The 18121-nt window shown below is 45.6% G+C and overlaps 2 protein-coding genes across 2 annotated transcripts in view; both read right to left on the bottom strand.

Moving 5' to 3' along the window:
- The window catches only part of LOC144169166 (uncharacterized), a 577944-nt gene that overhangs the window by 109238 nt on the left and 450585 nt on the right, over nucleotides 1-18121 (bottom strand). The window lies entirely within an intron of this gene.
- LOC144167343 (uncharacterized) overlaps nucleotides 14772-18121 on the bottom strand; it is a 42228-nt gene continuing 38878 nt past the window's right edge. Inside the window, exon 5 of the mRNA XM_077696636.1 lies at nucleotides 14772-15034. Within this exon, the coding sequence (XP_077552762.1) occupies nucleotides 14803-15034 (232 nt within the window). The 3' untranslated portion in view covers nucleotides 14772-14802. The remainder of the gene's footprint in view (nucleotides 15035-18121) is intronic.

Raw genomic sequence — 18121 nt, forward strand, 5'->3', positions numbered from 1 at the left:
CGCTAGCCTAGATTGCGCACGGCGTGCGCGGTCTGCTAGTTTGGCGAAATGTGATGAAAAAAAGAGCAAGCAGTAAATACACAACATAGGTACCTTTCCCATAAAAAACCTTGGTACATTAATAGCATTCTCTACTATTTTGACACGAAAAAAGAACTGTAGCTCCTCGGAGACTGCCCGACGCACGCCTGCCCGCCACTTACCGAGGCGCAAAAGTGCTCAGGCGGGGCACGCGAGCGCCACATCGTGGGGTTGACACTAAGTGCCTCACTCGGAGGCGGCCGCTTTTTCCACTACCCAACTATTCTAGTTCACTATCCCGTAACGGCTGCTCGCGCTCCCGTGCGCGGTTTCAAGATGGCTGCTCCTAGCGAGGCGAGCGCTACTACTGCGGCCCCTAGAATACTACCTGAGACGGCAGCGACGAAACGGCGGAAGCGGTTCCGAGTAGATGAGGATATAGAGCTCCTAAAGAGGTCTTAGTGGCTAATCCGTTCGAGCAACCGCAAAGGTCGGACGAAGTTTTGGCTTTTGTGGAATACCTTGTCACGCGACCGTTGTCAATTCATGCCACCCGAGAGAGGTTGGACCTGCTCATCGGGTACTTCCGTCGTAACGACAGGGTCAACCTCAGGAAGTAAGTTTCATTGCTCATGTAGCCGTTTCCTAAGCTTCATTCCGTGGTTTTGCGATAGGTGCATGCTCGCAGTGATGACAGCATGCATATGCGGGCCACCCTGAAGCACATCAAGCGCTTCCGTTCTGTTTTGTTCAGATCTGGCACTGAAGAGCAATAAGGGGAGAAAGAGCGACTACTGCAAGATGTATCAGACGTTGCTCGGGAATTTTCCTACGCGCCGAGAACCATGTCGAGAACACAGCCGAGGAAGGGGAACGATACGGCCCCAAAAAACAAACCGAGCTCCCGTTGGCGCAACAAACGAGGGATGCCACGCTGCCCATTGTGCGCGTCCCGCTGGCGGTGAGACAGCAAAGTTGGGAAAAACCAGCTGCGCCGTTTGCACACCCTACAGAAGCAGCCCCCGCGGCGGCAGTGTCGTTGGTGACGAGGGAATCCGCCTAGCCCTGTGACAGCCATCAGATCAGAGGTAAGTGTTGTTTATGTGTACACGTTTATTTGGCTGTAGTCGTGCTTATGAATTTAATCGAATATACATCGCATGAACTGCTCCCTCTCGTCCATCCTTTCGCTGAAAAGAGGCTGAATGGTTTTCATTTGCTTCACTTTTATTTTTCACCCTCACCTCACTTGGAAGTTTGTTAAGCTAAGCTTGTATCACGTACTTGTAGTTCTTGCTTTGGTATCTGCGACGCTGCGCAGTTATATATTTATTTACTTATTTACATCGTACTGCCGACCTCTGGTACAAGGTCCTTGGCAGGAGGGGGCGGTAAGAAAAAGACGGAAAAAGACGCGACATGAAGAAGTAAAGGGAGCAAGAATGTGGCAATATGCCTGGGAAAGGTTTGTGTAGTGGCATTATTGTAGGCACAATATAAAAGACAAAAAAAAGGCACCCAAAAAAAGAAAAGCGTTATTACAACCTGATGCACGCATGCGCAAAAAGATTTGCACTGAGGTAACAACCTATTAGTATCAATAAGATACAAGGCATTTTTTCAGTAGCAATTTCATCCCAACCGAACGCGACAAAGTGAACAAAAAATCCCGCCAATCCACTCCGTGAATGTGGTTGGAAAGCAAAGCTGCAAACGGCACCCATAACGATTACCCATGCGACGTCACTTCAATTCACTCACATCGCTCCACAAATAGTAAAACCAGAGAAAAGTGAAATGCACTTAACCACACCATTTATTACTTCAAAGAGATATTCTTGGTAAGGTTAAATCAATGCATGATGCATGAACGCGTTTGGTTTAGTTGTATTGGTGTAGAAAAAAGTGGAAATTTTTTTAATAAAATTAAAGCTCCACCCGGTGTTAGGACGATCTGACTTCTCCGTCTCTGCGCCCCGGACGGAGGTGACGAGATTTGCGGAAGAGAAGGAGGAAGAAATACTTCTGTTCAGATTTCTGAACGGTACAGAGTGCAGCCCTGGAGAGTGATTCCTTCTTCTGTGGGGCCCATATGCAGCCCGCGCGGCCTGTGTTCTGTCCACCCGCTGAAGCTGGGTAGGTAGAGAGGGCCTGGACAGCAGCATCTCCCATTGCTCTTGTTGGGTAGTTGACCGAAAGAGAGGCGGGTGCTCAGGGCTAAACTCGCACACCCCGATTACGGGGCGGAGTGTTCCTACTTCTGAGCAAAATTTACATTCAGCGTCGTAGTGATTCGGATGCATTAAGTGAAGACGCGTAGGTTGTGGGAAGGAGCCCAGATTGTATGAGCCGTAGGGTAGTTGTTCTATGGAAAGGTCAGGGTAAGGCGAAGGTACGGTCTGTCTCAGAAGGAGATAATGCTGGGTTATCTCCCTCAACGTGACAAGCGGGTGACTGTTCTCGTGCAGCTCCATAGCACGGGAGGTAAAAGCGCAGGCTTGTTGGGTGGACGTATTTGTTGCCCTCCATTGAAGCATGAGGGGGTGTCCAGATGAGCTTAATGGAACAGTTTGGGGAGTGTTTTTTTTATCACGCGCAGTGCAGGTCAGGACACCCAACCCGACTGGTAATTCAAGTAGGCTTGCTGGGAATCGGTGACTACCCTCCGAACCCCTGGTTGAGTGAGAGCCAGGGTGATGGCTGTCTCTTCTGCTGCCGTCATTTCTTGGGTCCTAAGCGAGGTACACGCAAGGAGGTTGGTTCTGGAGGTAGCCACGATGATGGCGTATTGCTGCCCTCGATGTTTAGAGGCGTCTGTGTAGATAACTGCATGATCCCCAGCGAGGGTGGTGTTTAGCGCTTGAGCCCGTGCTTTTCGGTGATCCTCGTCATGTGAGGGGTTCATATTTCTAAGCAAAGGGAGCATCTTTAGTTTTAGTCGCCAAGAGTCTGGGTGTACGTCAAGCGGAGTCACATTCTGGGCTGCCCAGCCAATCTGGTGAAGCATGCGGTTACCCACCGCAGTTCTGAGTTGGGTCTTCTAGTTAGAAAGACGGCCTTCTATCAGCTCTTCCACCGTGTTGTGGAGCCCCGTGCTAAGCAGCCTCTGTGTATGGACGCACTCATGAGAAGACCAATGGCCTGCTCGAACACCTTTCTAATCATTATATAAAGCATCTCTATGTCTTCCTTGACGTAAGTGTTTCTCGAGAGGACAAAAGCTTCAATTAATCGAAAGGTACCGGATTCCTTTAGGCCTCGCTTCTTGGTGGCAACTCGCCTGATCATGTGTATGATTTGATTAATGCTGTTTTTAAGGCGCTGCAAGGAGACGTCACTTTTGGTGTTAGCCTCGAGATGTAGGCCCAGGATCTTGATGCTGGGGCTTGTAGTGATGGCCTGGCCATCAAGGAGTATTTGAATGTATTTGATTTGGCGTGAGGGCGGACGACAAGAAGCTGTGATTTTTTACGTGGACACTGGAGGCCACAGGCTTTAGCACATTGGCGTACTAGAAGTGAGATGCCATGCATTGGTATTAGCTTCCTTTAATTTTTGTAACTCTTAGCACATGAGCAAGGTGCGCACAGGGCCGCTAGACGGGCGTGAGTGGTCGCGTGACGCTTTCACGTGGCATTCAGTGAGAACGCAGGGGGTAAACCCACAGATGGGCTTGGTGAGTACACCACCTGGCATAAACTGAGTTGAAGTTCTAGCGTGTGTTTCGTCGCCTCTTTTACCTTTGTCTCTGTTTAGTGTTCGCTAGTACGATGATTTCCTTAGTCAGTAACCAACTCGCCCATCTTACCGCCCTAGTTCACCTGTCTTCCCCGTCTTCGCATGGGCTCGTAGCTAAATCGGTAAGACAACGGGCTCTCGCTTTGTTAGTCTATTAGTTCCAGGTTCGATTCGCGGCGGTGCCGGTAAATTCTTTTATTTGTTCGCTGGAGTTTTCTGGTGACACCAACGGTCGCGAAAGAACCCTTGGGGGGTAGAGGTAAAAAGCTTTGCTTTAAAACTGTCTGTGGGGGGAAACCAGGAAAACATACAAGGGAGCCACAAAGTACAACTGCACACATTGGTCGTCAAGTTACAACTGGAGGCAAAGAATACAAGATATACAACTTCCGTTGTATATCTTGATGGAGAGGGGAAATGTACACAAGATGTTATTTTTTCAAAGCATTCATGAATGATTCGACCGTCCTACATTCTACAACGTCAGCTTTAAGCCGATTCCACTCGCGTACACTACGAGAGAAGAACGAATTTTTAAAGTTGTCGGTTTTGCATGAAAATTCCTTCAATTTCTTTGAGTGCAGTGAACGAGTGGAACGCCTAATCACGGGTTCAATATAACCATCCCTACTAATCCCTAGTTTGTCATGGTACAGCAGGTACATGTATTTCTGTCTTTCATAGTATATTCTTTGCTCTAATTTGGTTAACTGTGCTTTTTCCAAAAGTACACTAGGTGAAATACGCCAACTGTAGCTAGCATACACGAAGCGAATAGCTTTCCTCTGAATGTTTTCTAATTTAGTAATGTTCAACTTAGTATAAGGGTCCCAAACTATAGACGCGTACTCAAGTATGGGCCTAACGTAAGTTCTATAGGCTAACAATTTTATTTCCTGCGTGGATTTTCGTAACGTTCTCCTCAGGTACCCAAGGCTGTGCATGGCTTTCTTTTGAATGTAAGCAATATGTTGGTTCCACTTCAAATCGGAAGAAATAATAACGCCTAAATACTTGAATTGATCCACACTTGTAAGCACATGATCTTTGATGCAGTAGGTAAATTTTAAAGGCTCCCGCTTTCGCGTAATGGTCATTGCTACAGTTTTTAGGATGTTAATTTTCATTTGCCATGTTTCACACCACTGAAATATACTTTCGAGTGATGCGTTTAAAAGGGCCTGGTCAGCAAGGCTGTGAACTTCTTGATACAGAACGCAATCGTCTGCGAATAGACGTACCTTTACGGGCAGGGCATCTGCTACATCATTGATAAAGATTAGGAAAAATAATGGTCCTAGGACGGACCCTTGCGGAATACCGGACTGTACTGGTTGGGGACTTGAGCGGACACCTTCAATATCTACACTTTGGCACCGGTGTGAAAGATAAGCCTCTACCCAAGACAGCAATAAATCGTTTTTTAGAATATACTGAAGTTTCAGGAGTAGCTTTTGGTGAGATACGCGATCAAACGCTTTTTCGAAATCCAGGAATATAATGTCAGTCTGCCCCTGTTTATCTAATACTGCAGCGAAGTCGTGAACAGTTTCCAGTAGTTGCGTGGCTGTTGACAGGCCTTTCCGGAAACCATGCTGACATGCACTAATTATCTTATGGTTTTCCAAGAAAAGCGAAATGTGTTTGAAAATGATGTGCTCAAAAATTTTTGCGCAAGTGCACAATAAGGAAATAGGCTTGTAGCAAGGAATTGAGGATGTGTTATTAGTTTTAGGTATGGGGACTATTTTTGAAAATTTCCAATCTATTGGAAGTTCTGATACAGTAAGGGATTTATTAAATATAATGCAGAGGTATTTGGAACACCATTCCGCATACCTCACAAGAAATGTATTCGGTATGCCATCTATTCCAGGAGTTTTCTTAACGTCAATTTTCAATAATAGTGCCAATATGCCTTGCTCAGATATTTCGATTCCGCCAATGGGAGGTATGCTGTCCAAAACATCAAAACGAGGTTTCTTGCCGTCATCTCTTGTAAAAACGGAAGTAAAGAAAGTATTGAAAGACTCTGCAATGGTTGTCTTGTCTGTAATTGTTTCATTGTTAATATCAACACTGAACAAGGTGCTTTTTCTTTTAGAGAAATGACGCCAGAATTTCGCAGGAGAAGATAACAAAAATTTTTTCATTGACACACCATAGTAATACTCTTTGGCCCTTTGGACACTGTCGCTAAGCTGCGTGCGCAGATCAGCAAGTCTACTCATATTTTCCGCGGAAGGGCATTGCATGTACCGCTTCCTTATCTTTTTCGCCTTGCGTCTGAGGCGGACTACTTCCCGTGTTGTCCACGCGTTTTTAGCTTTTGTTACTTTAAGCCGCGTTGGTACATAGTCTTTCATACTTTTGAAGACAAGGTTCTTGAAAAAACGCCATAGGTCATCTACTGAGCACATGCCCGTCCCAGAAAGAAAAATAAATTCAGAAAACGACTCGTCAAGAACATCGAGTATGTCAACGTCACTAGCTTGTGTGAACACGGGAACCAGACACGATTTTTTTGTAGATTTCGTTCTCTGATCTAGTGGTATGGCCAAAGATATCATATTATGGTCAGATATGCCGTCAAGAACATGCACCTCAGGATCCCGAATACGAACGCCATTGCTCACGAGGAACAAATCTAAAATTGACTTAGTATCACCATGGACACGCGTAGGTTCCTTCACCAGTTAAGCACGTCAACAAAACGCTCGGCATCTGTAGTAAGTGGTTCAGGAAAATCGGTGCAGCAGTTAATTGAGGGCATATTGAAATCACCAGTAAGTATCAAGTTCCTAGAATTGGCTTTGCATGCACACAAGAATTCATTGAGTTTATCGCAAAAGTCGGGTTTCGCACTAGGTGGGTGGTAAAAACCACCTATAAGTAAACTTAGCTCGTCTAGCTGTAATTTTATAATGACGCATTCTATTCCCGGAATATCTGCCAACCTGGTTACGTGGAAATATTCACGGTAAATAATCGCAACACCGCCACCCCGCGAGTCCCTGTCCTTGCGATAGATTCCATAACCTCTAGGTGTCACTTCTTCATCGTTAACGTCGGGCTGTAGCCAGGTTTCTGTTATTACGAGTACATCGGGTTTGTAAGTTACTATGACACTTTCTAAGTCCGATGATTTATTTAGAATGCTGCGTGCATTGAAGTGTACGCATTGTAGGGATTTTGCGTTCCTGATTTCCGGTCATTTGGTTGGGGTTTGCTTCCTTGGTTGGGGTTTGCTTCCTACCCCTACTACTGATAGGAACCAGCTTACTCGAACAGTCATCCCATTGAAAAAGCTCGTCGTCAATTTTGACCTTGTCGTGAACCAGTTACACCTTGCGGTCAGACTTTCTAAGCTCAGATGTGCTGTCCCAAAGCTTTTCGTTTTATTCGCGTGGTCAAGGAAACGTCCTCCGAGATGGATATGTCGCTACCCTTAAGCTTGGAACAGTTAACGAGTATATTAATCTTTTCACGATGATCGATGAGCTCTAAAATGACGGGCCGAGGCCGGTCACTGCTGGGCTGCTTCCGTCCAATCCTATGCAGTCGCTCAACGGAGGATATATGTACACCCAGTATTTTTGTAAGCACGTCCTGAATTATGATTTCCCTAAGATCATCAACCATTTCTTTGTCTTTTTGAGGAATACCAAACACTAGAAGATTATTCCTTCTACTCCGATCCTCTAGGTCAACTACAGTATCCCTCAAACTTTGCACACTTTTTTCAAGATCAGACACCTTTTTACCGACATCTTTCAGAGCCAGTGTTGATGCTTCAATATTCTTGATCTTTAATTCAATATCATTCAGCCTTTGCTGGATGTTGGTTTGGCCTTCGAGCAACTGCGCTAGCAATTGCTCGGTGGTGGGCTCTGGATTGGACTCAATGTCACCACAAAGCATCAGCAAAGACAACAAGCAATTCCGCACTGTCATGCATGCTGTACAAAGACGCTGTGGGCACGCCAGCTGGATGAAACAACGATCGCTTGTTCTCACATTAGAAACATTAGAACTAACCTGCACGAAAAAGACCAGGGGATTTGACATGGTGCTGACACGAGGCCAGCCGGCGCGCCCACTGAAGATGCTGGAGGGTGGCTGGGGCTTTATACGCTGTACCGTTGACGTCATCGAAGCCCGTCGCGCTGACACCCAGCGGTCGTCGTAGAGCATGGACCCATGTGCGCAGTCTCCGAAGAAAATTGGCCCAGGGGTGACGAAGCTTGCTGTGTCGAGTCTTGCCGTATCTTGTAAGAAGCTGGCACTCGTCGTCGCGCAGAAAAGAATCTGCACGAAAAAGACCAGGGGATTTGACATGGTGCTGACACGAGGCCAGCCGGCGCGCCCACTGAAGATGCTGGAGGGTGGCTGGGACTTTATACGCTGTACCGTTGACGTCATCGAAGCCGGTCGCGCTGACACCCAGCGGTCATCGTAGACCATGGACCCATGTGCGCAGTCTCCGAAGAAAATTGGCCCAGGGGTGACGAAGCTTGCTGTGTCGAGTCTTGCCTATCTTGTAAGAAGCTGGCACTCGTCGTCGCGCAGAAAAGAATCTGCACGAAAAAGACCAGGGGATTTGACATGGTGCTGACACGAGGCCAGCCGGCGCGCCGACTTTGCAGTATAGAAAAATTCTCGCACTTAACTCTTCGTGCGGCAAAAATTTCTCGCCATGATCGTAGGTTTTACTTTCCCGTGTTACTGTTCCCGCATTTCATGCAAAATACTCATCTGGTGTCAGCGAGCTGCTGCTGGACATGTGCAATTCGCACGAGCCAACTGCACCGTCAAGCGCCACCAGCAAGCCAGAAGGTTGTGGAGTCAGGTGAAACTGAAGTAACGGTGGGCGGTACCACCCCGCCTGCAGACACCGCGGTTCCAAACTCTGCACGGCAACCACCACGAAAGCGACCTACCACACTAAGAGTGCCAAGAGGTGGGATGCCGAACAAGATAAATCACCTATTTGCAAGCGTAAAATAAAATGTGTGTAGCAGAATGTCTTGCCATATTATTGCAGCTGGATATATTGCTTGAGCTATTTTTCTGCACTTTTTTACCGCATGCGACTTGATATATATTCAGAAAATCAGACTTATGCGTTTTCGCATTGTGCGGGTTATGGCCATAAAAATAAATTGAGAACAAGTGATCTCGTGATATTGGTTGCATTTTATTTAAAAGCATAGAAAACAACAACTTTGCCATGCTTACGCCTCGCAGGGCTTCGAGAGCTACAAATGCTTGGTATGATGCTCCTGAAAAAGCGTGAGGTGAATGAGTTTGCAATCAAGCAGCGTGAACTGGACCCCCAAGAGTGAAGGATGGCGCATGACGAGGAACGGCTTGCCCTAGACGAAAGGAAATTGATGCTCGAGGAGAAGAAATTCCAGACGGAGGCGTGTTCTTCCGGGGCCCAGGAACACAAGCAATTAATCCACGAGGTGAAGAAACTGTTGGAGGACCAAGAAAAAAGGATTGAGGAAACTTGTTAAAGAGAATTTCAGTTGCTCTTCGAAAGTGTGAGTAATAAGATATCGCCTGTTGTTAATCTAGTCTTTGTAGCTGGTGTAACTGCTTCCATTTTTATACTTTCTGTGAAATGGCATTATATTTTGCGAAATTGGTGCACTTAAGCTTCATTTTCGCCTATTGCTGCAGTAACGTCGTTGCAATATGTTTGGCCAAATTGTAGGCCTTTATAGGACCACTTCTATGACTGAAATAAAACTGCATCTTTCTAAACTAGCATCTGCAGTTTCCACGTATGTACATTCTACTTAATCCTGGTGGTGAGGTAGGCCTCCAGACAGGGTTGGTCAACTTCAAAGTATGGCGAAACCTGGGATCCATAGAGGGAGGTGTGGCAGTTTGCCAAAATGGCGCTGACCCTGTACATTCGTGCTAAGTTCTGCTTGTAGAGCTTCTGTTTTTTTTTTCTAAAATCCAGGAAAGCAAACAGCCCAGAAATTTTCCCAATCCCCCACTCAACCGCCTGCCTAACGCGGCTCATCCCCTTGTTAAAAACGACTTGCTGCTCGTTCAGATGCACTCCGCCGTATGGTTTCAGGTAGTCTGTATCTCCATAAAGGCAGTAGCTCCTCCCATAGACCGGCTTCTCAAGCTTCCCGTACAGTTCGCGTTCCCGAAGAATACCTGAAAAAAAGAGGGAAAATGAACAAAAGGTAAGTACTCCAGCTAAAATATATTAACCTGTTCTCGGGGTAGCGCAGTTGGTTCGCATTGGCTGAAATATTTGCATAGAATACAGGAACAGAAATAATACAACCGTTTATGGGCTGCATGCATTGCTCGGACGAGTAGGCACTGTAAAGCTCATGGGGTGTAAAAAGTCATAACCGCGAACTACCAGTTACACAGAAAAACAACATTCAGCAAAAAATGGGACTATAAGTACGACAGCGTGCCAATAGGAAATAACTCGACAAATTTTTTTCTAGCCCAGGGATATAAAACGAGACTCAAAAATATTTGCAATAAATTAGAGAAGTATATAGGAAGTATAATCGTGAGGCATGATTTATAGAAGGTTCGACAGTAATATAGTAATCTTTGTCACACGTGAGGGGCTCTTGCAGATATACATGTTTTCTGCCAGGTAAGCGTATTTACCTGCGTCATGAAGACTTCCGGCAAAAGAACAATCAAGCTCGCAAATTATCCCGTTGGGACACATAATAGCTTGATATTTTAATGCATGGAAACGCTTGTGCCCGGAGAAAAAAGGCCTCTGATCTTTTGACGGGCGGCACATTGACGTGCAGAGCCGTCAATAAACAGCCAGCAGATCTTGAGAGCCGCTCCCTTTAAATGCACCGCCTGCAAGGCAAACTAAAACATGTTAAATACGAATCTAAAAAAACGGTCGAAGTGTTTCTTTTACCCGAGAAAAAGCTTCTAATGCGGTTACGTCGAGCCACAATCGGCTGTTCAAGTCATGAAGCAGGTGGGCGAAACTGTCGTCGATCTCGGCCAACACTTTGTTCGTAAAACTAGAAATCACTGAATAGTGCCGCCCAAACGCACACTCGAGGTCGCAGAGTCTGTTGGGGTAGGCCAGCCGCTGCAAAGTGAGGCACAATGCCTCATGCGCAGGCACAGGAACCCTCTGTGCGCTGTAAATGACCTCGGGGAGGAGTAGGACACGTTCCAGTTGCCTGGCGTCATTCTTCTCAAAGGAAAAAAATCGCGCCAATCCACGCCGTGAATGTGGTTGGAAAGCAAAGCTGTAAACGGCACCCGCAACGATTACCCATGCGACGTCCCTTAAATTCACTCACATCGCTCTACAAATAGTAAAATCAGATAAAAGTGAAATGCACTTAACCACACCATTTATTACGTCAGAGATATTCTTGGTGAGGTTAAATCAATGCATAATGCATGAACGGTGTTTGGTTGAGTTTTATTGGTGTAGCACAAGAGTGGAAACTGTGTGTATAAAATTAAAGTAGGCTCCAACCCGGCGTTAGACGATCTCGCTTCTTCCTCTCTGCGCAGCGGATGGAGGCGACGAGACTTCCGGCAGAGAAGGAGAAGGAGGAGGAAGAAATACTTCTGTTCAGATTTCTGAACGGCCGAGAGTGCAGCCCTGGGGAGTGATACCTTCTTCTGTGGGGCCCATATGCAGTCCGCGCGGCCTGTGTTCTGTCCACTCGCTGAAGCTGGGTAGGTAGAGAGGGAATGGACAGCAGCATCTCCCCTTGCTCTTGTTGGGTAGTTGACGGAAAGAGAGGAGGGTGCTCAGGGCTAAAGTCGCACACCCCGATTACGGTGCGGAGTGTTCCTACTTCTGAGCAAAATTTACATTAAGCGTCGTTGCGATTCGGATGCATTAAGTGAAGAGGCGTTGGCTGTGGGAAGGAGGCCTGATTGTATGAGCCGTGGGGTAGTTTGTTGTTCTCTCCAAAGGTCTGGGTAAGGCGAAGGTCTCTCTCAGAAGGCGATAATGCTGGGTTATGTGTCTGAACGAAACAAGCGGGTGACTGTCATCGTACAGCTCCATAGCACGGGGGGCTAAAAGTGCAGGCGTGTTGGGTGGGCATATTTGTCGCCCTCCATTGAAGCGTGAGGGCGTGTCCAGATGAGCTGAATGGAACCGTTTGGGGAGTGTTTTTTTAACACGCGCAGTGCAGGTCAGGACACCCAACCCGACTGGTAATTCCAGTGGGCTTGCTGGGAATGAATGACTACCCTCCGAACCCCTGGTTGAGTGAGAGCCAGGCTGATGGCTGCCTCTTCTGCTGCCGTCATTTCTTGGGTCCTAAGAGAGGTACCGCAAGGAAGTTGGTTCTGAAGGTAGCCACGATGATGGCGTATTGCTGCCCTCGATGTTTGGAGACGTCTGTGCAGATAACTGCATGATCCCCACCCAGGGTGGTGTTGAGCCCTTGAGCCCGTGCTTGTTGGGGACCGTCGTCGTGTCAGGGGTTCATATATTTCTAAGCAAAGGGAGCATCTTCAGTTCTTGTCGCAAAGAGTGCGGGAGCACATCAAGCGGAGTGACATTCTGGGCTGCCAAGCCAATCTGGTGAAGCATGCGGTTACCCACCGCAGTTCTGAGTCGGACCTTCTGATTAGAAATATGGCCTTCTATCAGCTCTTCCACCGTGTTGTGGAGCCCCGTGCTAAGCAGCCTCTGTGTGGACGCACTCATGAGAAGACCAATGGCCTGCTCGACCGCCTTTCTAAGCATTATATAAAGCAACTCTATGTCTTCCTTGTCGAGAAGAAGACAGGGGTTGACGTAAGTGACTCTCGAGAGGACAAAAGCTTCAATTAATCGAAAGGTACCGGATTCCTTTAGGCCTCGCTTCTTGGTGGCAACTCGCCTGATAATGTGTATGATTTGATTAGTGCTGTTTTTGAGGCGCTGCAAGGAGACGTCACACTTGGTGTTAGCCTCGAGATGTAGGCCCAGGATCTTGATGCGGTTGCTTGGAGTGATGGCCTGGCCATCAAGTAGTATTTGAATGTATTCCTTGATTTGGCGTGGGGGTGGACGACAAGCAGCTGTGATTTTTTACGTGAACACTGGAGGCCACAGGCTTTAGCACATTGGCGTACTAGAAGTGAGATGCCATGAATTGGTGCGAGCTTCCTTCAATTTTTGTAACTCTTAGCACATGAGCAAGGTGCGCACCGGGCCGCTAGACGGGCGTCAGTGATGCGCGTGACACTTTCACGTGGAATTCAGCGAGAACGCCGGCGGTAAACCCGCAGATGTGCTGGGTGTGTACACCACCTGTCGTTCCTGTCTTCGCGTGGGCTCGTAACTAAATCGGTAAGACAACGGGCTCTCCCTTTGTTAGTCTATTAGTTCCATGTTCGATTCCCGGTGGTGCCAGTGAATTCTTTTATTTGTTCGCTGGAGTTTTCTGGTTACACCAACGGTCACGAAAGAACCCTTGGGGGGTAGAGGTAAAAAGCTTTGCTTTAAAACATTTCTTGTATTTTCGTTTGGATGACTTTCTGGTTTACATTCCACGAAGGCCCGACCAGACGCGCAAATGCTCCTCTCTCGAGAGCGATAAGGTTATCGGTTAGCTAAAAGCGTTTCTGCTGCTGACGCTCCGGTTGGGCTGAGCGTGCTGCCGATACCGGAGCGGACCGTCGAACATGATTATCTAAAATTCTCTAATGTTTCCTCACTTTAACCCCAATCATCATCATGGTTTCACAAAGTTGGCTTTTGCATTTTGGATGGACAATTGACGACATGAGTGCGAGGCTGAAAGCTTCAATTTAAAAACACGTTTCACTCGGGGCAACTACCACCGTTCAGCATGGCAGTGGATATCGAGATCGGGTAGCTGATGTGTGGAACGTGCTCTAAAGCTGAAACGTACGACTAAATTTATATTGTTCATCACTGCCGATTTCCGAGTTCTGTAATAATGCTACACTTCATAGGACTGAAAATTTTAAAGCGTGTCGATTTCCCGTAACTTTTACGAACACAGCTGTGCTTCCTAATTCGTTGTTCAATGAGGACGGCTTTGTATAAAAAGCAGTCTCAGCTGCCCTCGCAATTAGTACACTTTAAAAAAATTGCACATAGTTTTGCGGCCTAAATAACTATACCCTGGAAATTTTTTTGCCTAACTCAGTTACAATTACATTCACTAGAATTTCGCAAATTGCATTCGTTTAGCATCGAATAATTGCGCTGTAATGATTTCGGGTATTCCGCTCTGTATGAGCTTATTTACTTCCCGTACATAAGCTGGCAATTGTAATATCACACAAAGCATTACGTTTGGAAATAGGCAAGTTAGCTATTACTGTATACACATCGCAGTGGCTGTGTGGCTGACTGCGCAAACATAATTCAGACGACGGTCGCGAATTCCTATTGTCGACCCTATTTTTGCATGCGCTGAGACTTATTCACGGATTCGTTATTACCTTCCACATGCCCTAGCATTATCTGTATCAACGCGCTCTGCAGCGGCGTACAACCCTATTCATAAAGCCTTTTTGTACCCCACAACTGGCATTAGCAACCCTGCGGGTATATACGACTTTGCTAGTTTAAAACTACCAGCGGTAGGATGCCAGGATGCCTCAGCTTAGGCCTACAGTCTAGCTTTGTCGTTTCACAGTCAACGAGTGCGCCGTATTGGAATTACGCTGAGCGCAATAACTTTTTTATCAAACGGCCTCCGGTTGACGAAGTTTGACCTTAAATGGCGGCGTTAGGCCTAAGCCTTTTTTTAGTCTTAACGCTGAGTGAGCTTGAAGTTATGCCTTCCTACGTGCAAGTCACGTGATACCGTGGACTGTGCCTATCGGTCGACGCGGGTAGACGTCAAGGCGTGATATTAGGCCTGCTGACTGCAGGCCGTAGCGTACTGTCGTCTCAGGTCCCTCTACCCCGCATCTGCCCTTGCGCAAGAGACAGATCAACGTAGAACACAGGGGACTTCAGAGAACGTCAGCCTCGTCCTTCAGACGTTCTACTGAAATTCACGCGTACAATGTAGTCCATTTCGTGTTTCAGGCTTTATTTTTTGTTTGATTGTGAGCGTATTCATTCAGCTTTGTTAGACCACTTTGAATTGTGTCGTTCAGTAGAATAGGAAGGTGGGCCTTAAGTAGGTTGCCAATCAGTCTTGTAGGCAGGACCAAAGACGCCATCGAAGCCATAGCACTCATCGGCGTGACGGTTATGTTTACACGATCCGTAACGTTCACAACGAGTTGTTCAAGCACAAGAGTTTCGTTTTTTCTGCAAAAAAGACAGGGATAAAACCCATAAAAATTAAAGCAATGTACTCAGCTCCTATATATAATTGTTCTAAGTTTTGAGTTGTCATGGGTAATTTTTTATGAAGATTTCATGAGAACCTTTATTAAACCAGGGCTGTGAAACAAATAAAATTATTCAAGGGTATATATGACTTATTCCGAACGCACACGTTTCTACCGCATTTATATGTAATTCAAATAGTTACACTGTAATTCATCATCGGGTCCGCCTAGGTTATCTTTGCCTAAAAAGTGTACAAGCTCCCTACAAATACCCGGCAAATTTATTGGACTCATTGAATGTAAATGGCATTGACAAAGTCGTACCCAAGACACTCTATCCTCAAATTAAAACATCAGAACTTTAAACTAATGTTAAAAATATTCAGACTAAAGCACAAGTCATGACCGTTCCCACAAAAACAAGAACACTGCTTAGCATTACCGGTCCAATTGGGCACATCAACATGTTGAGGAAGAGGCAGAGACACCAACCAAGGGCGTTTATAAAAAACGGTCCCGTTTGGTGTGCTTGCCTCTTGGCCCTCAGTTTGGTGTTTTCGCCTCTTACTCAAGTTTAGCCGAAAGCAGACAGAGTTCTGCCAATGTTCACATTAATATCAACATGTTGGTACTGTAACTGACAATACAATTTTAGAATACAAGGTTAAATATTACCATCTTTTTTTCAAATATCAGCTTGATTTTCAGCACTGATGTCTCAGTGGTAAAGGCCAGAACCAACTCACGGCATACAACATTTAGAATACAAATTCCTGTTCTTTTAAATTATAATAGCGATGCAAGTAAATTTTAAATAGAAGATCTTAAATAGTGTATAGAATCACACATTTAAAGCGCTAATAATGTAAAGCGATGTTCGGTGTAACTAATATGTTCGTGTGCCTTGCATTCACTAAATATTGGTCAACTAGGTTTTCTCCTCGCAAATACAACCGGTGCTTTTGATTGCCGTTGTTATCCTGTGATTATCCTAATAATACTGGATAATTAAAATTATGTTGCGCTATGTGGTCCTATATACAATACACAGTGGTGTGTTTTATTTAGTTAGGAGTGTTTTTTTATGTTTTTCAATTTCCTTGTAAATCATTTCTTTGGCATGTTCGGTTTTGCGAACAATTGCCATGTTTTGTTTTGTTTGTATACAAATGTACCTCTGTGTGAACTGTGCTCGGAAAGAAGACCGCTTTCAGACTATCCGCCTATTGCCCTCCCTGTGTTCTTCTGTACAAAGAAAAATAAACTTCAGTGCAAAAAAACCGTTCCACTGCAGTGCACAACGCCATGAGTTCAATGTCGGCCGCGCGGCCTATGAAGAACAAACGCGACCTGTACTGGAATTTTGGCGCAATGTGAAGATTTCAAGCTAGTTAAGTTCTTCTGTACGCAATCAAAATGGACGCCTCCAAACAGAACTGTTGCGTCAGAGGGCAAATCTAAAATCTATAGTTTACACCGAGATGACCACATCTAATTTTTCGGCAAAAATCTGTCAAGTGATATAGTATTTCCCGCTTGACATTTCACTACTCTCAAAACAGAGTGCAAATGTACCAACAGGTTATGATTGTAAAGCTAAAATGTTATGTGACTAATTCAAACCACTCGAAACAGGATGTACGAGAAATAAATTTTCCCTCACGAGAACAAGAAAACGACATCCTTAGATATGTCAACTTATGCTGGTAAACTGCGTGAACATCCCGTATTACAGCCGTTTTCCTCTGAAGGTATATTTTTATTGTCGATATCCCTGCATATTAAAAAGTTCGTATCGTCTGTCCGCATTGAAGGTGTGAGCACGCTGCCTGCCTTTAGGAGAAATACGTGCACCTAAATCTAAATTTTCGTCCATGACTACTAACTTTTTACTGGCACTGATCAGACCAGAAATACTACAGGAAGCTGCTAAGATACTGTCGAACATACTATGTGCAATTGCGGTGAAATACAAAACCTCCCATGTCGCACGTTATCCCTTATTTGATTGCCTCTTTCGTCCTGTTTAGCTCTACGTATTTGTGCTTTGCAATTGCTGTGTGCGAACAAACTAAAAATATTCGTGTTTTGTACCTCTTTTTTATGCGTAGTAGCAAGTTTATGCTTCTTTTTCTCCACGTTCGTTCATCCAACAATCCTTGATATATTTCATGACGAAATGTTTTTTATTCCGTTGTGACTATTTTTACAGGTATCAGTGTAACATAACTTCGTAAGCTGTTTCTGTTCCCCCTGTTTAACTGCGGAATAGTAGCGGTACAATGTAGTAATCACTCTCTGATCGCAGTAATTACGCTGTATTGGGAGTGCAGTGGAAATTAGTCGAGGAACTTAAGTCGTTTTACGGACTTCGTAAGCAAAAATCCGGGGATAGTTATCCGACAATGTTGGCTGCTACGGCGCATTTCCGTCTCGTCCTTTTACATTCACCGACGGGCTGGCGACACTTCACATACACGTTTCCCGGAATCAGAATCCTCAGTCGTTCGCATGCACCTTTTCTACTCACGCACTGTCCCGTTCACACGTCATGGAGCATGGAAAAGATGAATTTCGTTTCTGCGCTGGAAACGTGCTTTGTTCGAGCGGTGGTAAAATACCTGACATCTAATCTGGATGACTCGGCTCAGACCGTGTAGGCTCAGGTGACTTTCTTATTTAATTTTCACAGCAGCAGCTATTTGCGTATACAACTACAACGACAACGCGGTAACGGTTTTTTCTGATATCAGGTATTTAAGGCATTTGCCCCAGAACCAAATATAAAAATACCGCAATGATACCAAATTATAGCCAAATTATTAGAGGAGTAGAAATAAAGTTCCTGCAATGATTGACTGCACGGCTAGTACTTCTGTAGTTGTGCTTCCTTTGACTCTCCCCACGCGCGCAGGCAAGGTACCATCTTCGCGTGCTTGTTCACCTAGACCCTCAGTACATAATCAAGGGACACTTATTTCGCCCTCTTTCTCACATTTTGCGACGGATCTTATTTCAATGCGTTATGCTGAATCTTGCTTCCTTTCCCTTATTTTGTAAGTTA

Source organism: Haemaphysalis longicornis, unplaced genomic scaffold (genome assembly GCF_048455015.1).
Source record: "Haemaphysalis longicornis isolate Haplotype H1 unplaced genomic scaffold, Haemaphysalis longicornis Haplotype H1 scaffold_2, whole genome shotgun sequence".
Taxonomy (NCBI): domain Eukaryota; kingdom Metazoa; phylum Arthropoda; class Arachnida; order Ixodida; family Ixodidae; genus Haemaphysalis; species Haemaphysalis longicornis.